General features: G+C 37.0%; 1 protein-coding gene across 8 annotated transcripts in view; it reads right to left on the bottom strand.

The window, feature by feature from the left end:
- RALGAPA1 (Ral GTPase activating protein catalytic subunit alpha 1) overlaps positions 1-23,107 on the bottom strand; it is a 156,425-nt gene that overhangs the window by 87,274 nt on the left and 46,044 nt on the right. For 3 of the 8 annotated variants that reach the window (XM_025168223.2, XM_025168225.2, XM_088145367.1), the window contains 8 exons: positions 17,028-18,581; positions 15,165-15,307; positions 10,648-10,864; positions 8,908-9,084; positions 4,648-4,800; positions 1,501-1,694; positions 1,315-1,413; positions 1,072-1,227 (listed from right to left, as the gene is read on the bottom strand). In XM_025168223.2, coding sequence (XP_025023991.1) covers positions 1,072-1,227; positions 1,315-1,413; positions 1,501-1,694; positions 4,648-4,800; positions 8,908-9,084; positions 10,648-10,864; positions 15,165-15,307; positions 17,028-18,581 — 2,693 coding nt within the window. The remainder of the gene's footprint in view (positions 1-1,071; positions 1,228-1,314; positions 1,414-1,500; positions 1,695-4,647; positions 4,801-8,907; positions 9,085-10,647; positions 10,865-15,164; positions 15,308-17,027; positions 18,582-23,107) is intronic. The other 5 variants (XM_025168224.2, XM_007430679.3, XM_025168226.2 and 2 more) reach the window with 3 other exon arrangements.

The raw sequence follows: 23,107 nt of genomic DNA, 5'->3' as shown, positions 1-23,107 counted from the left end.
AGTCTGAATAGTATTACTGGAATCAGTGTTTCATTTTTGCTAATGACCCTTAGATTTCTGGGAAGGTATCTTATTCAGCAGCATGATAAATTCTTGGCAATTATGTTGAAAACACTGCTTTACCAGAACTGTTATAAAATGGTAATTAGATTGTTTAGCAAGAAATAGAAACAGTATGTATGAGATAAAAACTTGTAACAAAATTATTTGTCAGTCAAATTCTGAATAGAATGCCACTTGTACAACAACTGTAAAGCAGTTCCTTCAGACAGAAGGTGAGTGATAAACCTGTTCATAACCGTACTGTTTTAGACTATAGATGCAATTAAATATTATTCCAGAATTTTCAAAAAATCTATTATATAGAGAATGAAATACCAGTGAGAATGCTTGTCTAGAACCTTTCTCTCTGTCATCCAGTTGTTTTATATATAAGGTTCTTTTTCTGGTACAGAGATCACATCCACAATTCAAAATAGCACACCTAAAACAAAAATGTACCACTTCACTTTTCTTTTCTGGTGATTGGATGGCATCCACCAGTAGAACAGATTCCTCTTCTCATCTCCATCTCTCTGAAGAACTGGAGATTGGGAGAATACTGTGGAGTAGATTTGGAGCATGCGAACAGATGTATTAAGCAGGAAGAGCCCGGGAAAGCCCTGATGTGCACATTTAAGTCTGTTTGTGCAATACTGGACAGTGCCCTAAACTTGTCCATTGCCAAGAAAAACTAGTCTAACCTAATGCTTTCAAAATTTGTTCTAAAAAAATATAGGATTTGTTAAGAATTTACCAGTGATTCGTAAGTAATTTAGAAAATGACAGGTAGGTTTCCTGAAAAACAACATACCCATCTTTTCTAAGCATAAACATAAACCTACAAAAATAAGTTGGAAGAGATGCAGAATATATTTTCAGCAGCAGGAGCTGAATAATATTTGAATATTATGTAACCAGCCAAAAGATTTTTATCGATGCCTCAGTTACAGGCATAATGACTGCCTAAGCTCCATAAAAAAGTAAATTGGATTTTTTGTTGGGAAGGTGAGGAAAGTTAGAAACCCTTACCTGATCAACATGAAGTAGTCCACAATGCATTATATTGTAAAAATGGGTTAAAAAGTCCCTGTTTGGCGAAACATCTTGTCTTCGCTTCATTGTATTACAAATGAGCTTATAAGCATGCAATTTGCCTTGTTTGTACTTGTCACTCAACATGGTTGCCTAATATTAAAAAGGGAAGCCAAAATATTAACACACTTATATCTTATCTTTTTTTTAAAAAAAAATCGAATGATTAATTAAAATTACCTTAAAAAGCCATGGAGTCAGAATTCTCAACGGAGGAATTAAGACTGGTGGAGGTGGTGAGGCCATATTATCAATTGAAATTCCAAGATTATCTCTAATCTGAAAATAATACAAAGTGTAATGGATATTCATATACTGGTGAAATAATCCTTCTGAAGTATTTTCAAGTTGAGATTCTCTGCATACCTTAGCAAGATTTTGCCAGAGTTCACAAAGGTAATCAAAAACCTGAGCGTGTATTTCAGGGTCCATAATGCAATTGACATCTCCTAAAATCCCTAGCATTCGTCTCCACATTACAGTAGCTACATCTGCATGCCATCCTGTCAGGGTTCCTCCTGCCATCACACTGCAACATTCAGATGGAAAATCACTCGTTTCTGTAAGAGGAGAAAAACACATTATTAGGCAGCTGTTCTTCATTGTGAAGAGATTAGAAGCAAAGAAATAAACTATGAAATTTAACTTAAATTAGACTTAGATTAGATTGGAACACTGCTCAACATAATACAAAGAAACAAAGGAATGCTGATTTTTTTTCCTTGGCATTGTCTTCCCAGTGTAACCTGTCATCTTCCAAAAAGGGTTTTGAAGTAGAGGACTTTAAAAAGCAAACTGAGAGTTCTGTGGAACACTAGCTTTAGAACAAATTCAGAAAAATGAAGGCACTGCATTTATGTGTGTACACCTGAAACATGCAGCTCATCTTTTTACAATACAGGTAGCCCTCAACTTACGACCATTTGTATAATGACCTTTCAAAGTTACAACGGCACTGAAAAAAGTGACTTGCGACCGGTCCTTCGCACTTAAGACCACTGCAGTGTCCCTGCAGTCATGTGATCAAAATTTGGGTGCTTGGCAAGACTTCCTGTGAGCACCACAGCAAGTTAACATCTTACTGGCTTGCTGGCTAGTAAGACAGTTTTTGCGAAGAAAATTGTGGCTGGATGTTGGATCGGGCTGGGATAATCTATCCAGATCAAAGGAGAGATTGTTGAGATCATCCACGTGACTCCAGACAGCCGTTACTCATGAGTAGACCATGAAAACAGTCGTTTTATGGTCAGCTTATGAGTGGAGTGGCTGTCAGTTGGGATTACATCAAGCTCACACTTGCAAAGCAGCCTTATGGACACTAAGCTTGACTGAGCCTTATATCTTAATCACTTTTTTGGATTCACTTTTTATGCGTTGTATATTGGAGGGATGAAGACCCTTCGGACTGGCAAGATTTTATTGTATTCATCAGGTGACTCTCCGCCTTTTTGGACTATGCAGCAAAAGGGTGCTTAGTATATGGATTTTGGAAAGTTAATCATGGATTAAGGGGCCAGAGAAATTTGGAATTATAGTTTTGAATTTATTACAAGATATCTTCTCATGGGAAAATGGCAATTGTTTTTGTTCCTTTCTGATAAGGAGACCTTGAAGGTTGGACATTACAGGGAGCCAGAGGACAAAGAAAATGAAGCAGAAATGTTAGTGCAAAGTTTTAAATACCTCTCAGCCAAGTTACTGGATAGAACAGATGGACTGCTTGAGAAACTGGATAGAACATGCTTTAATGAAGTTGTAAAACAAGAACAAGTTGTAACAGAAGTTTATGAAATTAATTTGAAGGAGGACTTAAACGTAATGCAAATGGATCCGATGGATAATTTATCCCCTAAATGAGATGAACAAACATTAAACCAGGAAATTGATTTGGATCATTTTTTTCTTCTGGATATACAAAAGAGCTCTGCTAAGGTTTGGAAAGTTTTTTTGAGAAGTGACAAACAAAAGGATAAACTTTATCTGATGACATGTGAAAGAAATCTATTAAAGTTCTGAAGGATTTTTGTTTGGATACACAAATGATCAGCAAATTACCACTGGGACTTTTTTTGAAGGGGTTAAAGAATAATTTTAAAAATTCAGGGAAGGTTTATAAGGTTGGCTTGTTTGATCAGGGCTAAAAGAGGAAAATAGTTATATCTGGCTGCCCTTTCTGGACTTTTGCTGACAAAGAATGATTGACAAAGCATTTGGATTTTGGTTTTTTTTGTTACTTAAGAGATGAGTTAAGGGGAGAAGAGAGATTATGTTTTATTTAGAGACAGCTGATAAGCTATTAAAACTGTTTTTACCTGCTGGGATGAAGGGGGAAGTTACTTTTCTTTTTTTCTTTTCCCCTTTTTTTCTTTTCTACACTCTCCCTGACATTTTTGTGTTTTTCTGTTCATATTTTTTGTAGTTTGTATTGACTTCTATTCTTTTCATATATAATTTTTAATAAAATTATTTGGAAAAAAAAATTGGGCGCTTGGCAATCAGCATGTATTTATGACAGTTACAGTGTCCTGAGGTCATGTGATTGTCATTTGTGACCTCTCCAGCGGGCTTTCGACAAGCAAAGTCAATGGGGGAAGCTAGATTCACTTAACAACTATGTGATTCGCTTAATGACTGCGACAAAAAAGGTTGTAAAATCGGGTGCAACGCACTTAACAACATCGCTTAGTGACAGAAGTTCCGGTCCCAACTGTGGTTGTAAGTCAAGGACTACCTGTAAATGTGTTGCATTTATCTAGAAAACAAGCTTAAAAGTCTTGTAGTTAACACTGAAGCCAAGGCTTATGTATCGGTTCATGCTTCCTCCTTATCTATTTCATTCCCATTTGGCATACTGCTATATACTGTTTTGTGTATTATGGTATGGATGTGGTGCTAAAATTATATTGTATGCATTATACCCTGAACCATGGTGTTACATTAATGCCCACAGCAACTACTGGCTTCTACATTCTGGAGCAGCATAGCTGGAGAATGTCCAAATGTAAGGTACAGGCTATATCCACCAAGAACTACCTAGAGATCATAGTAATTGCTTATTTTAGACTTCCTTAGGGCTACATGCTCCTGTTTATTCCAGCTAAAATTAGCATACATCCTATGTACAATGTTTAACTACAAACAAACTATGGATAGGCAATTCATTAGCACCACTAATCTGGAGGAAAGTGGAGAAGGGAGCCAATCAATATAAGAGAAAGTACATTCTCACTTGGCAGTTAGCTCATGATAGGAACGATATAATCCAACTATCATAAACTACTTTGGGTTTACTCAGCTTACTGAATATATGAATGGGCTATGTATCTGCTTCAATCAATTGTTAACTTAACAATAAAAATCTGTTTTATTTAAAACAATAAAGGCCTCTTTATTATTGGCAGGCAGTAATACACCTTCCAAAAATGGTCCCAAATACAACCTTTTTGAAAATAGTCTGTACTAAATAAGAAATGAAAGAAAAGGTAGTCTTAAGTTTGCTATCGAAAGTATTGCCTAGGTCATCTGGTGTCTGTAAAACTGAGTGGTGGAGCTTCTCATCCAACTGCAGGTCCTTTTGTTCATTGTGATCTGCACTCAAAGTAGCAGGTGATGGAGTCTGGGACCGGGATCCAAGAGCAGACTGAACTGGTGAAGCACTCTCAGAACCTGTAAAAGAATTTTAGCTATCTGAATAAAAGTTATAGCTACTTAATACTTATTCTGATTTGCCAACAAATTAACATGTTTATTAACACTGGTGTAATACTCAGTAATGATAAAAGAGAAATACTTATTAAAATACAGTATCTCAAGATGGCATTCATTACACTGAATTAGCAAACTTTAATTAGGTTACTTTAAATGTTACAGGTATTTTACTTTTCATTGATAATTTTCTATACAGGTAGTCCCCAGTTTAAGAATGAGTTCCATTCCCAAGGTCTGTCCTTAAGTCAAATTTGTATGTAAGCCAGAACAGTATTATGGTATAATACTGCATAAGTAGTATTGTGTAATTAACTCGAACCATTGTGTACATAACTCGAATCACTGTGTATTTAACTTGAATTACTGTGTATTTAACTTGAATTTTGCTACAACAGGCTCCATTCTTAACGATGGGTCATCCTTAAACCAGGTGTTCTTAACCTGGGGAGTACCTGTACTTCTGTATGTTTAAAGTTCTCAAAATTTGTAGAAACAAAACAATAGAGGAAATATAAAGAAAAAGATGACAGAAATCCAAACTATGGTAATCTTCAAGTAAGATCACGGATGAGAGGGCAGATCTGGTTTGTATTTCTGAGACCCAGATGGGTGTTGAGGGAGGGGTTGCCCGCTTGGAGGTGTGCCCATCTGGGTTTCCGGACCCGATCCAGGTAATTGAGGGCCTGACATATAGCAGTGGTTACACTTTGGGTCTGGTCTTCCTCTTGAGGTAGTGGTGATGTGATCTGAAGCTGGGGAAGATTTCCATTACTCCCCTGTCATGGTCAGATTACTTTCTGACCTTGGAGTGTCCTAGGGCTGCTCCCTGCTGCAGAAGGGAATAGGATGGGGAAGTGCATCTATTCTTGTTCTCTTTATCCTCTCAGAAGCCTTCTTTATCCTTCTGTACTGGCTCCAAAGGTTAGAATTTGGGGGCATAGTGTTATGCTGGTTCTCCTCCTTCCACTAAGGTCAGTTCCAGTCAGTGCTGATGGGGGAGGGGGAGAGATCTGCCCCACGGGTCCTCTTGTCTGGGGTGCCTCGGGGCTTGACTCTCTTCCCACTCCTGTTTAATATCTATATGAAGCTACTGGGTAAGGTCATTTGATGGCAAAGGGTGAGCTGACATCAATTCGCTGACAATACTCAGCTGCATATCTCTGCTCCTGGCCAACCAAGTGATGCTGTGGAGTTCTGTCAGTGCCTAGAGGTTGTGGGGGTCTGGATGGGGAAAAATAGACTTCAGCTCAACCCTAACAAGATGGAGTGGCTTTGGATCTTAGGACCTCCTGGATCTTTAGTTCTGGATGGGGTTGTAATACCACAGACAACGCACAGTAGATTGTGCAATTTTGGGTCCTCCTGGACTCAGAGCTCTTGTTCAAAGAGCAGGTGGCATTTGTGGCCAGGAGTGCTTTGCACAGCTTTATGTTGTGCATTAATTGCACTCCTTCCTTGATCAGGAGGCACTGCACATGATCACTCATGCTTTGGCCACCTCCCAAGTGGATTACTGCGTTCTACACTGGGCTGCCCTTGAAGAACATCTGGAAACTGAAATTGGTCCAGAATGTAGCAGCAGGGGCAATTATGGCTATGCCTCATTATCCCAATGACACACCTTTGCTCTGAGAGCTACACTGGCTGCCAATTTGCTTCCGGGTGCAATTGGTGCTAGTTACTACCTATAAAACCCTACATGGCATGGGGCCAGGGCATTTGAGGGACTACCTTAGTCCCACTGTTTCCACCCATCCCATTAGGTTGGGCAGGAGGGACATACTCTGGGTCCCATCAACAGGGATTGTCATCCAGTGGGATGCAGGAAGAGTGTCTTTTCCATACTGGTGCCTGCCCTCTAGAACACCATACTGCCTGAGATTAGCTTGGCCCCAAATCTGCTCACCTTTCAGAAAGCCTTGAAGATCTGGCTCTTTTTCTGAGCATGGGGGTTGGGAGACTAATTAAGCCCACATTATTGGTGTATGGTGTTTTTGGCAGCCACACTGTATTTTAGTTGGTTGTGAAATGCATTTTTTATATTGCATTTATATTGTATTTTTAAAATCTTTCTCAGCTGCCTAGGATTGCATTTGTGAAACGAACAACCATATAAATTCATTTAAATACATAAATAAATATGCTTGCAGATATTTCTCTTGGTGTCTGCCAGGTTCTTTGCCTTAACCATTTTTATTAATGTAACATAAAAAAAAAGGAAAAGCTGGTTTGCTTCAAAGCAAAGCACCAACTGCCTGCATCATCTTTACTGACAATAATATTTCTGGTCTCACACAGGTATTTCTAAAAAATAAAAATGGCAGCTTGTTGTTGTTCAGTCGTTAAGTCGTGTCCGACTCTTCATGACCCCATGAACCACATCGCGCCAGGCCTTCCTGTCCTTCACTGCCTCCCTCAGTTTGCTCAGTTTCATGCTCATTGCTTAGCTCCTCTTTTAATTTTCTCGCTCCTTTGGATAACTTGCTCTGAAATTGGCTTTATACTGCTTTTATCAGATGCTTTTCTTACATGACTAATTTGCTGTATTTTCACTAGTTTTTTAAAATTATGTTTTAAGTTGCTCTGGGAATTTAAAACACTTAAATGCTAATGTCAAACTTTTCTGGTCCCTGTATCACAAAACAAAACAAAAGAAAACATATAGTTACAAAAAATTAAATGATTAAGAGGAATTAGAGAATTTCCCTTGCAGACAAGCTGAAGTGTTCAGGGCTTTATAATGATACACTGTAAAAATATATTAACTACACGTACACATATATTTCTCCAAAATAAAAGTAACCAAGTTATGAATATTTGTTTAAATGCACCACTAACATCACATGCAGCTTAACTCTGAATTTTGATATTTCTATAAAAAGGGGGCAATACTACGTGTTAATATGTGTATATGTGTAATCAAGGACAGCTATTATTTTTACGTCTTAATTGTGAAAAAGAGGTAACTGGATTATTAACATTGGAAAAAGACTAGATTAGTCCATTAACCCACAACCCCAGTGCAGCTATTTGCACTCACCCACCCCAATTTCATAGGGATGGGTAAGCTCTTGATAGAAAAAAAATACCATGGTGTATAAGCTCTCATTTAGGCTTAGAAGAACAAAACCACTACCCCTTCCACAAAATCAGTTTGCCTGCTGAATGACTTAACTGTTATTTCAGTAATGCTTGGCCTACTGCTGCCTTCACTTGCTCACAAGAATACAATTTTTAAGGTTGTTTACACCTTAATTAGACAGAGGCAGAATAATTCTTATGTCTGCACACATTCAGAGACACTAAACTTAATTTGCTTCTTTTGTGCTTTATGTTTCATATGTTAAACAATTACTTTTTTAAGTTCAGGGGAACTTAAAAGCTGCTTAATTAAAGCTGGTTTAATTGGGGAGATTGCTCAACAACAATGAAAATAAAGAATGGATGCAGACACATCATGCATATATCTCTGATTCAAATCTGAGAACTCTAAGCTGTTTATATGACAAGAAGTATTATTCCACAAAGCCATATTCTGGGTTTTCCAAAAATTCTGTTCATAGAAGGTAGTTTACCTACTAACAACCTGGGGCAAGAAAGTTTTTAATTTTTGTGAGCCAGAATACCCAACGGCTAGGTGACTAGAAGAAGACCAAACTACAGCAGCTGTATTAGGATGATGAAACGCTTGTTTTGATTTGGGGGACAGAAAATCTGCACTCTAAATTCTGAATGGTATCCTGCATGTCCCAGCAATTCTTAATCAAATTTTAAAAAATGCAAGACTGGAAAGCTGTATCATTCTGTGTAGGTACTCTTAATTTGTCATGAGATAACATCAATGCATATGGTAAGCGGATTCTAATCTACAGAACCTTATACAATAATCAATCTGTTATCTTTAAGCTTTCTTAAATTTGTTTTGGTTTTGCTATAATAAAATGACTAATTATCCAGAAAATGGTTAAACAAAATATATTAAAAGCTACATAGAGATAGCTGTAGGATGGAAGAGTGATAGAATCATCTGCAATTAGTTTTTCCCCCCCCACCCCTTCATTTAACCTGTAATTGTAGCTGCTTCAGCAGACAGTGCTTGTTGATTGAGACTGCTGGTTTCAGAATCAATGTGAAGGGTGGTCAAACTAGCCACTTCTTGTTCTTCAGCACTTTGCTGAGGGCCGGAACCTGTATCAGACTCAGCAGAAGTTGTTGTGCCACCTTCAGGGCATAAACTGAAATCTTAAAAAAAAAAAAAAAAATTGCTCATTGCTCAAAGTTAAAAACATAGCCGTTACCACTTTAGAAACAGAAACACTGAATATTTCATAGAAACAGCATATTGTTACTTTTCATTTTGGATTTACTTCAATGTTAAGTTGTTCAGTCAGAGCTAACTGCCACAACGGTTATCTATGCTTGGGGATATAGTATATATTAGAGTTGCCAAAGGACAATCAACAAAAGAGGATGCACCGGAGTTCTGGAAATAATATTTATTTTTCCTAGAAAATAATAACTTGGGGCTAATTTTTTTTTGGCACTGTGCTCTTACTTGCAGGTGGGTTTTTTGGGGGGGTGAGATTTGACTCCTGGCGACTGCCTGGACATGTCCCACATGTTTCTCGGCAAGATTTTTTGGAAGTGGTTTGTCATTGCCTCCTTCCTAGGGCTGAGAGAGAGTGACTGGCCCAATGCCACCCAGCTGGCTTCGTGGCTAAGGTGGGATTAGAACTCATGGTCTCCCAGTTTCTAGCCTGGTGCTTTAACCACTACACCAAACTGGCTCTCTTACAGTTGGCTTATCTGTGCATAAAAGCAAGATCATGAAAGTTTAGCCACTGGAGAGAGATCTGTTGAGACAAGGAATACATATAAGAAGGCCCGGGATAGGACCTCATCAAGGGAACTTCATTTCAACTACACAATGCTGAATGTATTCAAGATCTGTGCACCCAAAAGTAAGGACCTTACCCAACTAAGATAATTTTTGAGTATTGGTTCTGATGAACTAAGCACAAGGAACTTGTTATTATGAATTCATGCTGCTGTAAGCAGGAGAGAATGACAGCTATATCCATGTTCCTGACTGACAGTGTTTCTTGGGAGACAGGTATGTGCCCAAGGACCTGCTCACAACATTTTCTCTATCAGCTGAATATTCACTAGGTCTTGTTGGGTGCCATTGCTTAACCTTAGCTTGAAGCTTTAATAGTAATTTTATGTGAAAAACAAATGAACTCATGTAGTATGAAAAAAACTGAGTTATTTAAAGTATTATCTGTTTAAATGTTTATTTCCCATAGCCAGGATACATATATTATACAGAAATTCCTGCTCTGAAAATGTACATTTTGATAAAAGGGGCTTCCTTGTGGATTTTGCTCCAGATTTTTTCATTAGTTTATTAACAGAACCTATTCAAATTAAGATTTACACCCAAATGTATTGTTACATTGATGGAAAACTCTTTTATATAGCAGAAGCTTGTATGAACTGAATGGGAAGGAGATGGTTATCAGCAATTTACCCTTTTTGCAGCATCCTACACCTTACCCATCTGCTCTGAACAATTGAGAGTATTCTTTGGAAGCATGGGAGATGGGAATATAGGTGTGTGGGAGATGGCCTGCCGGGAAATAAATGAAAACTGCCTCCTTCCACATTTCACAGTTACAAGCTTCTACTAGACTGAAAGGTGTCCTGTCCATGAAGGGACACTAATCAATCTAACAGCAGTTGAAATTTCTCCTTAAAATTCCTTATTACAAAACTGTATATAGGATTCAGTGGGGATATACTTGCTTTCAAATTTATGGCCATCATACTGGAATGCACTGAACGAATCAGAGTGGCTGTCAGAACTGACAAGGTCACTGCTGCCTGCACTGGCAGGAGAAGTCCATTCAGAAGGTACACCAGGATCATCAACAGGACGCATTTGATTCTGCTTGTTCAGTATATCAGGAAGATCTTTTGGTACTTCTAAGCTTCCTGGACTGCTCCCTCTTCTTGCCACATTCTAATCAAAATGGTATTTCATGTAATTTAAGAAAAAATATAATCAGAAATGATAGAATCTTACAATTATCAGTTTCTAAAGTCAAGTTTGGCTTTTTGATTTTTTAAATTTGCAAACTAAATTACTGCACCATTTTATTTTAATTTTCCATATACATTTAATTTTTACTAAATTATTTATATGTTAAGCTTTAACCCTTTATCTAATAATCAGCTTCTACTCTTCTATTTCTTTAACAACTTTATGAGAACTCTGCTTATTGGGCAGATGAAAATATAATAAACAAATTTTAAAAAAATGAATTGTTGCACCTAATCAAACAAAAATAACGTTACAGATGTCAAATACACACTTTGGGGATTCAGAGTACCTATTGATATAGTTAAGAAGATAATTGTAAGGTATTGTTGGTTTATTTTTTAAATAATCACATATTCAGTATGACAGACCATGTGAGGTTGGCTTTTGATAATTCCACCCTTCTTAATTTTTCCTCCTCTACCCTTGGTCTCTATCATTATCTATTTCAATATCACTTTCAATTATAAAAAAATCTCCGAGTTGTTAAAATAACCATGAATCATTTCTGTACAAAACGAGGTAAAAACAATTATTTAAAATAGGAAAAAGTGGTGACTATAGAATGCCAAATGAAAAGTTGGATTTGTAACAGATATTTTGGGACCTGACACACCACAGAGGTCATTCCACAATACTGATGATACCCCAAGAAGGCTCAAAAGTGGCAACTCTTAAGTATGTAACTGAAGACCTTCTTTAACTTGTGTTTCTTGATGTCTTTGAGTTATATACTATTAAATCACAAATAGAAAGTAACTACTGTCCTGTAGCTTTCCTACAATTAATGCAGGATAAATTCTATGCATCTCTGCCTATCACAAAATTCTAGAAATATAGTAAGCTAAACACTAGTTTACACATATACATTTATCACCTGTGACAGTCTTGATATGCATGAATGAGCTAAAACCCAACTATTTCCTGCTACTTTAAATAAAATACTTTTCCACTGTTGACTATTTTCACTATTGTTGGAATGTTTGCTAAGCAGCTTCACAGAATTCCATGGAAGTCTCTGTTATAAACTGAATCGCTGGTCAGGTCCCAGCGCCTTTAAGGGCAGCAGAGGCCTGAAGATTTGCATGGATTTTTTATTGAATCTTATATCTACTTTTCACATTGTTTTTTGTTTATAACTTCTGATGCCAGTTATTTCTACTGTAACAAAAAAAGTGTGTGTGTGTGTGTATCTATATGTATCTATATATATGTGTGTATACACACACACGATTTTAAAGATGGTCTTCCCATTCCCAAGTGCTGCAGCATATTTTCTTTGCCTTCATCCGTTTTAACTTATTAAAATGAGAAATCCCCATAAGATTTAAAATAATGTGCTAACAGAGGTCACTGATACCAGATGTGCTTTACTGTACACCTGCTCACTGCAGTTTATGCTTACTGTAACATCCACTTCTGGATCCTAAGTTCTGTAGCTTTTACAGCCTCAGGTTCATAAGGGCCAGGACTGATGAAAAAAGGATGTGGGGGTGGGAGTGGGAGTGGGGGAGAGAAAATTGACACACTATCACATTGGTACCCAATATATCCACACAAGAACTTTACCACATAAAACCACAGAGTTGGAAGGAACCTCAGAGGTCATCTAATCCAATCCTCTGTTCAGGGCAGGATCCACTAAAGCATCTCTGAGATGACCAACCAGCCTTTGTTTGAAAACCTCCAGGAAAAGAGAACCTACCACCTCATGTGGCAGTGTGTTCCACCGGCTGACAGTTGTACTGTCTGGAAGTTCTTTCTGATGTGTAGCCTGAACCTCATTCCTTACAGTTTTAACCCACTGGGTTTCATTCTGGTCTTGGCATCTGAAGCAATGGAATCTAAGTCCACTCCCTCTTCTGTGTGACAGCCTTTCAAATAGTTAAATATTATCATATTTCTCCTCAGTCAACTTTTCGGTAGGTTAAACATACCCAGATACTTCTCAAAGGTTTAGTTTCCAGGCCCCTCACAATTTTTTTGAATTTGTCACTGAACTTTTTGAACTACGGAGCCTAAAAGTGGACACAGTACTCTAAGTGGACCATTTATAATCCCATGAGGTATTCTATGCTCCTATTAATGCACTTCAAGGCAGCATTTGCATTTTTAGCAGCTGCATCCCATTGCTGGCTCATGTATGAATAAGGATACCCAGCTCTTTTTCACATGTAGCACTAAACCAAGTCTCTGCCATCCTATACTTTTGTCTTTCATTTTTCCTAACCAGATGCAGAACTTTACATTTCTCCCTGTTAAATTTCATCCTATTCATTTTAGCCCACTGTTTAAGCCTAACCAGATCTTTTAAAGTATTAACCACTTCTGTCACCTTTGTGATGTCTGCAAACTTGATAAGCGACTTTCAAATCCCTCATCGAAGTCATTGATAAAATCATGAATGGCACAGGGCTCAGAAGAGAACCCTGTGGCACTCCACTCAACACGTTCCTCCAAGCTGGAACCATTAACAAGCACTCCTTGAGGGTATTCATTCAACCAATTACGAGTCCATCTAGCCCATATTTTACCATTTTATTAAGGAGAATATTATGAGGTACTCTGTTGAAGGCTTTGCTGAGGTCCAGGTACACAATGTCTAGGGCACTCTCACAGTATACTAACTAGTAACTCTATGAAAGAAAGAGATATGGTTAGTCTGGCATGATTTTGTTTGCGACAAACCCATGCTGGCTCCTGTTAATTTTAGCATGCCTATTCAAATGTTCAGATACATGCTGTTTAATAATCTGTTCAAGAACATTGCCTGGTATAGGCATCACACAGATAGGTTTGAAGCTTCCTGGGTCCTCCTTTCATTTTTTTGAAGACAGGGACATTTGCACCTCCAATCTTTTGGGACCTTACCAGTCCCCTGGCAGTTCTCAAAGATTGGTGAGAGTAATTCTGCAGTCAGTTCTGCTAATTCCTTCAGTATTTTAGGATGCAATCGATCTGGAGACCTGAATTCATTTAAATTCGCTAATGTAGCTTAAGCCAGATAAGGTTAAAAGATAACGTATCTATGTTTCAATTTCCTCCTTTCTCCAGGGGGCATAAAAATGATCAGCGAGGGCTCCATTTCCCTTCTGAGAGAAGACAGATGCAAAATAGGAGTTAAGAAGTTCTACCTTCTCATCACACAATCATCTATCAATTCAAAATCATAATCAATTCACCTCTTTTGGCTTGCAACTGACCTAGCTAGCCTCTTTGGTTTTCTTTTTATTTCTGACATACGCTACAGCGATTTTTTGTTTTTGGAATCTCTCACAAGTCTCAGCTCTCTCTGAGCTTTGCCTACTATTCCTATAATTTTTGGAGACTACCCTGTATTCTTCTTTGGTCATATGCTCTTCTTTCCATTTCCTATACATACTCTTTTTTCTCTTCAGCATTTTAGAGAACTCTATTTACATTCACTTTGGCCTCTTTAGATTGCTCCTATTTTACCTTCTTGTAGGAATTATTCAGAAAAGTTGTTTTACTTAACTCCTTCTGATTTTTTGCTGCCATAGACTAACATAGCTTTGTTCCCATAGGAACTTTAAGGTTCCTATAGTATCTTCAAGGAAGAAGTACTTCCACTTCTGCCATCAATTCTTCTCTGTTCATGTGGAGTAGGTTCAGGATAGCAGACACCCTTATTTCTTCTTCTACCTTCTGATAAATGAAGTTGTCAGTGAGAGAAGATAACAATTTGCTGGATCGCTGACTTATTAGATTCCCAGTAGATGTAAGGATAATCAAAATTTTCTATTATCACTACTGCATGCCTCTTTGAAAGACTGGTCATCTGAAGCCGAAAACCTTCATCCATATCTTCTGACTGCTAGGTGGGCTATAATAAACTCTCATGATGGTATCACTTTCATTTCTCTCTCCTTTTATTCCTTTCAACAGCAGTTGATGACACCTGAATTTCTGTGCAAGCATGTTTTTTTCTTTACATAATAGTGCAACATCCCACTCTTTCTGTGGGGATGTTCCTTCTGAATATGTTGCAGCCTTTCGTTGTTATGTGTCAATCATGAGTCTCACACCAGCGACTTTCAGTGATATCCATTACACCATATTTGTCTTCCTGAATCAGGATCTCTAGTTCTCCCTATTTATTTCCCATTCCATTAGCATTTGCGGTTAAAATTAATTCTGTAACTCAATCATAATCATAATTGTATCTGATATTTTAAGATAAAAGAAAATACTAAAAGCTTACCAAAGAGCTACCACTGCGCAGTCTTTCAGCTATAAACTCATCCATGAGGTCAGGAATATTTGCATTACTACTGCCATTATCATTACCAAGAGGGATCTGCTTTTGGGTCATATCCTCCCTATTGGCTAAAAGCAAATGAATGACTGTATATAGTAAAAAAAAAAACCATTTTCAACAACAAATAGTTTAAAATGCTATAAATTAGACAATACAAATAATTATTTACTAAACATGCAGTTAAAATATATTCTTTAAAAACAGATTTAGTTATAAGAATTAGTACAGCTATTCCACCCATTAAACCATCCCATCCCTTCACCACTGAGCAAGTGTTAGTCAATCTCGTGTGACCTTGAAAAAAGCAAGAAAGCTTACAGATAAGCACTACTGAAGTTGTTAATGCTTGCTTCACTCCTTCATATCACTGAATGTATAATACTCCACAGTTATATCAATGTATGCTAATGAAAACAGGTAGGTTGAAAGTATATGTATTATTTACAGTATGTTGAATTATATGTTTCATTGTAATACTGTATATACAAAATATAGTACAGAATGAAAAATTGTATAGTTCAAAAAACAGAATATGGTTGATGATCAATACTGCAGAGCATTACATTGTTACTCATCCTGTTATGTTTTGTTATTTTAACCTTGAAGGTTTCAAGTTTTCTAGTTTGTTTTTGTTATTTAAATATTGCCTCCCCAAAAAGGAGTAAATGTGTTGTTACTCTGAGGTATAAAAGTGATTTTGATATTACATTCTGAAGGCATTAAATAAATTTTTAAAAACCCTCTCTAAATATTCCTAGAATTCAAGCTAAACATCTCCAAGGAGATGCACTAAATATAATAAAATAAATCCATCTGAAATAATTTGTTGTATGACTACCTAATTTGCTACGATACGCTTACAAAGACTGCCCTCAGATGGCATTAACATCTCAATGCAGGATGCATTATAGAACATTCTGTTAATCATGCCAGCATACAATGTACAAAACGAAAAAAACAAAAAAACACCAAAATCCTACCTCACTGCTGAAAATTAATATAATTCTGATTATTTTTTTTTAGTTACTTAGCATGTCAACTAAGATGGTGATATTAGAATGACAGCCAGCCTTGTCCATTTTTTATTAGTACATAGAGGCCTCATAGTTAGCTCAAGAAGAACTATCATGGTACCTTTATGCACATCTATGACCCCAGAAAACAAAAGCAGTGATAGATGTTGCCATGAAAATGGTGCATCCATTTCAGTGAATGCACCAAGAAAGCGCTAAAGCATATTTTGAAACTGCTCAAATAAAACGTCAAAATCCACTGTCATGATGAAATAATCCAAACATGAAATGATGAAATCTGCTTTAATATTTTTGTTTTCAGGAGGAGGAGGAGGAGGAACCTAATTGCATCTGCAATTAGTTCAAATATAGTAAGTGATAACTAGGGAGATGTACTAGAGATATCACACCTACATTTTCTATTAGAAACCGCATATATGCCAATTGTATCTAAATGGTTGGGTTTCAAGGTATGCCAGAAAAAGCACGGCAAAGACACAATCTATTTGTAGATTTACTATCTCTTCCTCTTCCCTACCTTAAGTGTTCAGCAGCAAAGTGGTTCATTAAATGTTTTTTTTTAAAAAAAGATCATTAGTAATTTATAATTTACACATTTAACTTACACTTGGGGAAAAAATTCAGCTGGCCATTGCGCATGCAAAACCAAACAAGAAAAAGCACTGATTGCCCCAAAGCCTTTTGATTGCTTTGTAACAGCTTGCTTTAGGTGCATAAAGCCAAACTGATGCTGCCTTTCTCCTTTTGTGCGCTGCACAGTATTAGTGCTCACCTGCAGCTTTCTTTCCAAAATAGCCCATTACATGACTGTACAGATCCCTCAGTGGAGCCTCTGCTGGCACTCTGCTCTGCCTCTGTGGGGAAACATTTGCCTTCGGCTTCGAAAGAGCATGTACAACAGATTTATACACACCACCCAGGGAGCCCTGCTGTTGTCCCGACTCCTGACTTGGTGGCTTAGGTGGGCTACGATTAGACATCTGATTTATTCCAATACTTTCCTTCTGCAGCGTGAGTGCTGGAACATCTCCTGCTTCTTTATTCTGCTTACTAGTAGCAGAAGTTGTACTGACTGCATCTAGATGCCTATAGATTCCAGGTCTGACCAGCACAGCCCCAGAGGATGAGCTGGTACTTGTATTGCTGCTGCTGCTGCTATTGATCCCACTACTGAAACCACTGAGTTTACGCAGTCTTGCTTTCCAGGGGGCCTCTTTGTTTTCTAGAGGATTATAAAACTGAACAGATTCAGTAGATGGCCTAAAAGTAACATGGACACTGTTTCGCTTTTTAGTTGCTATTTTCATGATTTTAGCCTTATGAGTTACTGTTTCAGATATACTTCTCTTAGTTGGTGTCACTTTGCTCATGCCTGTAAGGTGAAGCATTTCAGGGTTAACTAAGGCTTTATATGACATTTTCTTTGCATGCATAACACTTGTGTTGGTTATTTTTTCATTAAAGAGGGCACTCTTATGTTTTTCAGCTAACATTGTTTCCACAGATACATCTACATCAGTGGCAATTTGTCTGAACAAATATCTCTTCCTTTCCTTGTCAATAGGGATACTTGACCTGGGATCAAGCAGATTTTGAGTGTGTTTATCAATATTTAATTGTTTAGCATTATCAGCTTGGTTTCTTGTAGAAGTGTCTACTTGTGTAGGTGCAATATTACTTATAAAGCCAGTTTGGTTTTGTTCCAATTGTAGTTCTGTATTATTGGTATTTTCTGCAACAGTGGTACTACTTGCACATGTAACAGTCTGGTCTGTATACTCTACTCCATCCAATGGCAAGTTATCACTCCTACTTATTCCTGCAACAACTTCATGAGGAGAAGACTCATGCTTATCTATCTCAATGCTACTGAAAAATTCTTCTTTTTCTTTAAGATATTCTCTCAGAGAGGAAAGAAGATCATCTTCACCTTCAAGGTCAACATACTCGTTTTGTTCAAAGGCTGCATCTGCAAGTTCTACTGGGCCTACCAACTGACAGAGATGATCATAAATACTATCCCCAACTTCCAGAGAGGACTCTCTGCTATTTGTGTCAGTAATGTGACTTTCAGTGGATCTACATATTGAAGAGGCCTCTGTGGAACTCTGTAAGCTTGGAGCATGATGGGATGAACCGTCAATGACAGGAACTGCACCTTTGACTCGCTCAACAGTGAATGGTTCCAGTATATCAGATGTGCTGCTACTTCTTGGAAGTGGCTGCTCCTCATTCAGTGCATCAAAAACTTCACTAGGAGTTTCTTCGCTCTGTGAAAAATGTCTGATGCGAGGTGGACGTGGGAGGATTTGAGCATCATCAATGTCTGCAGAAAAAGTATGTATTTAGTATATATTATATCCATATTTTTATTTTCCTAATATTTAATCTGTTCAGTACAATAATACAGCACTTTGCCTTAAAAAGGTACCCAAAGTATTTTGTTAAGTAAAATGAAATTCTGTTTATTTGAAGTTTTATTAAACATCAGCAGGCATATACAAAATATATACAAGTTAGATCATCAGGACAGTTTTAAAATGTTAACGTATATAGAAATAAACAGCAGAGTAATGGGGGATTTGGAAACACTGTTAAAACTAGGGCTGTGCCAATAAATTATTAAATACTAATTTAATTCAAGGAGTCAAACAAACAATTAATTATATTGCCTATTTAGGGGGAAATGCAATGCAAGAACTGACAGTTTATCATAATTTAGATGGTTCTATATATAGGGTAAGATAAATAAACAGAAGCTCCTAATGTGCACATCTATATGGATAGAATACAAATATAAAAATGAAAGGGCTACATTGCTTTTAAATATTGTTTTAAAATTATTATATAAGGTCTAATTCCTTAACTGATTAATTCTGCATAATAGAATGCTATCTTTTTCCCCACTTCTACAGATTTGCTAAGAAACATGCATACAGATATACTTTTCAGCCTCTAGTTGGGCCCTTCAGAAACAGCCTAAATTCCCCTAAACATGCAAAAACTATTTTTTAAATAAAACTAGTAGAGAAACATAACATAGTATTCCAGAGGAAGTCTGACAAATTGAACCTATACCCTATGTTAATTGCATAATAATTTTACTTTACTTTTTTTCTTAATGTCCAAAATTATATCTTGATTCTAGCAAGAGAGCTCATTGTTTCCTAGAGGTAAGTGGGATCAGCACTTGGAAGAATATGAAATAGTAATCATTACAGAATCAATTTTTGCTGTTTTAGATCAGTCAAAATAGGTAAAGATAAACAGAAAATCAGTAAACACTGAAGAGAAAAAGAAAACTTGTTCATATTTTTCTGTGCCAGTATTGCACAGGATCTTAGCTCTAATGACCAGCACAGGGGTTAATGAAAACAATTGTAGCAGCTTTTTACAACTTTTTCCAAGATCTAAAACAAGGAAGAGACATTATAAAGCAAATATTAACATTCCATGAGACAAGTTGAAATATATATTATGAAGTGTTCTGATAGCTATTTTATTTCAGCAATGTTTTCAAATACTATATTTTATTATTGCCTTTTAATCTTTTTTTGCTTAATATTCTGTGTTGGTGGTTTTACAAATATTTAGCTTTAATACTATTACCCTGGTCTTGTTGTAGGGCATCTTAAGTATTTCACCAAAAATGGGATATATATGCTAATTGCATAAAAAATAAGTAAGCTAAATAAACATTCAGATCAGAGTTTTAATACATCTATGGACAAATATTCATCTGGAACAAGGCTGTTTTATTATGTAACATAAACTGTTGCGTTTAGAGTCTCCCACCTCTAGTACTCTTCCAGCTGAAGTAAAGCAACAATGTAATTGGTAGGTGCAGACTGCAACAAGGGTTTTGATTAGGATTTGTTTTTATAGGAAGAAATTCTAATTCTATATCAGAAGTATGCAGTTTATGAATGGCAAAATAATAGTCCCATGGACTGAACCAGATTCATGTTCCTCTTCATGCAGCAGCAGACAGCACTGTATAAATAAGGACACTCAGTTCTGATAGTTACTATGAATTCTATTCAGCTTTAAAACACTTCAGTACATGTGACTTTGCTGAGAATGCAGGTCATAAGGCCCTCCAAAGTGGTTTGATATATATACTATTTGTGAATTGTTTAATGTTGTGGAATATCCTAAGCTGAATGTTGAGTAATCATGCAAATGAAACAGGTAAGAATTAAATATGCAAGATCAGACTTTACAGTACATAGAAAATGAATTCTACAATGAGAAAAAAGAAGTACATTCAAAACACTAGGCCTCCAGAAACTGTTGTCTATTTTGTCTACAATAGAAACCCCCCCCCAAAAAAGGACTTTTTTTTTGGTAATGATTAACAATGAGAAGAAATTCTCAGCAAATGGCAATATTTGGCTTATCTTCTCTGAGCTCAGAAGTTAAGCAAGTCTAGGCCTGGTTATTACTTGCATGGGAGAACTTCAGGGAATTCCACAGATGTAGGTTAGACTAAGAAGGCAAAAAAACTTTCCGGAAGAAAGCAATAGCAAACCACTTCTGTATTGTTGCTAAGAAAACTTTACAGAGGCAGGAGGAATCAAGGTCAGCGCAGAGTCTTTAACTTTCTTAATGAAAGAAGAATACAGATTTCCCCCCCCACACTACTTAAAGAAGTTATCCCAAGTCAAGGTTTTTTAATAATCACTCACTAATAAGAATTCTGATACTCAGTAAGTTTACAAGAAATACATTTTCTTTCAAACTCCATACACCTTTATTTTTAAACTGTAGCTAGAGATTGTGGAGAAATCAGCCACAAATGGGACAGAGTGGGGGTTCAAGTCCCCAAACACAAAGGACTTTCAGCAAAAAACATACTGCAGTCCAAAAGTAACCAGATAAATAGAAGTTATGCAGACCCACAAATTGAGCACTCAGATGAATCTGACAGAAGAGGAGGAGACTAGGACAGCTAAGTCCTCTTTTCATAATATAAAAAGCAACTTAGTAAACCAAACTATATAAACCTCACCCAAGCACAATGTATTGTACTGTGGAAGAGTATCTTTCTATTGGCAGAAGTCATGCATGTGCAATCACTGCAATAAGCTTCTATCTCTCAAGGAGCAAGTTCATTTTCCTAAGGGCAAGGAAGACCTGGAAGACCTGGGAGTGATAGGGAACTTGGGAGAGGAGGGATACATGGATAACATAGTGGCATTATACTCCAGGTGTGACAGCTCCTTAGAATGAAGTTCTCAAAGAAAGAGGTTATCAATGCAAGGAAGAAAAGGGAGTCATTCCTTGAAGAGTAAAGACATATCATCTTGAGTTAAGGATATGCCTCTGGGAGGGAGGGGGCTCCTAGTAAGGGTGATTCAATTAACAGAAGCACAGCTAGATAGGTGTATGATGGTTATGTTGACTGTATGGTGACTTGTCTACCTAGTCCTACAAATATCACTCTCCAGATAGTCTGATAAGTAGTGCTGGGAAGGGCCTGTGTTCTTGTTGCATGAACCAGTAGCACCAGTTACATGAAGAAAAGTTAACAATGTGCTCCTGGAAGGGAAAATTTAGGTTACTGGTTAGGATGCTCACATTCAGTTACTATGAAGGTAGCTTTCTCCAAAATACTATTTCTTCCATGTGCAGGGCAAACAAGACAGAGCTAAGAAGGTTTAATACCTGGATAAGACAATGATGTTGGGGGTGGGGGGTTAGATTTGTGAGGCGTGGACATCTTTTTGGACAACTCAAGTGCTTATTCAGAATAGATGGGCTCCACTAGAACCAAAAGGGCACCAGACTACTTATGCTTAAGAATAAAAAGGTGACAGAACAACTTAAATTTCGGGAAGGTGGATGTAGGGGAGAAGTGTGAGATATTGGTAGGATGCTAGGATCATCCAGCTTGGGAGGATGAAGTTAGAAATTATTCTGATAAGTTATTCAACTGATGGCAGTGTAAATCTAGGAGAAGTCAAAGAGCCACATACTGTAAATTAAAACAAATATTTTTGTGTATAAATGCTGGAAGCTTCTGAATCAAAATGTGATTCCACAATGTTTAATGTCAGAAGAGAGACAGCACGTGCGCACGCATGCACACACACACAAACTTTGTAGAATTAGTATAATCAGTATCATGTATATGATCTTAAGATACAAGCTCTATAGAAGTACAAGGAACGGCATCTTGGAGACAGTTTTGCTCTATAAGACAGAGAGCATAGAGTCCTACAAACTAGAACTCAAAGGGAGCTACCTCTTCCACAGAATCATTGTGGATGTAGCAAGAAACCGATTAGGACATACATTATTTTCAAATTAATTGTTAGTAGTGCCTAGGATCTTGCTTGGGACATAAAGGTTACGATACCTATTAGGAGCAGTGATTATAATGCTATTACATTCAATGAAATGTAGGCTGACAATTTAAAAAAAAGGAAACATGATCACCTTTGAGTTCAAAAGAGAAAACTTCCAGAAAGAGACAAGAAGGTCAAGACTCCAAAATGCATGGAGATTATTCAACATTACAGTTGTGGATGCCCACTCAGAATGTGTAGCTTAAATCATGAAAGATGCCATGAAATACAGAGTGGCTAATGAGCAAAGCCAGAAAAACTATTAGTTACATTTACAGTGGTGCTTAAAACTTTGTGACTCCTCTTGAATTTTCAATATTTCTGCATATATATGATTGAAAACATGATCTATTCTCCACATAAGCCCTAAAACTAGATAAAAAGAACCCAATTAAACAAATGAATCCAAAACGTTATACTTTCCATTTATTTATTGAGGAAAATGATCTAAAGCTATCTATTTGTGTGTGGCAGAAGTATATGAACCACATACCACTACATT

Source organism: Python bivittatus, unplaced genomic scaffold (genome assembly GCF_059951505.1).
Source record: "Python bivittatus isolate LINGU-HERP-01145 unplaced genomic scaffold, Pbiv_v1 ctg000480_np1212, whole genome shotgun sequence".
Taxonomy (NCBI): domain Eukaryota; kingdom Metazoa; phylum Chordata; class Lepidosauria; order Squamata; family Pythonidae; genus Python; species Python bivittatus.
This window is presented reverse-complemented; position numbering and strand designations above follow the sequence as displayed.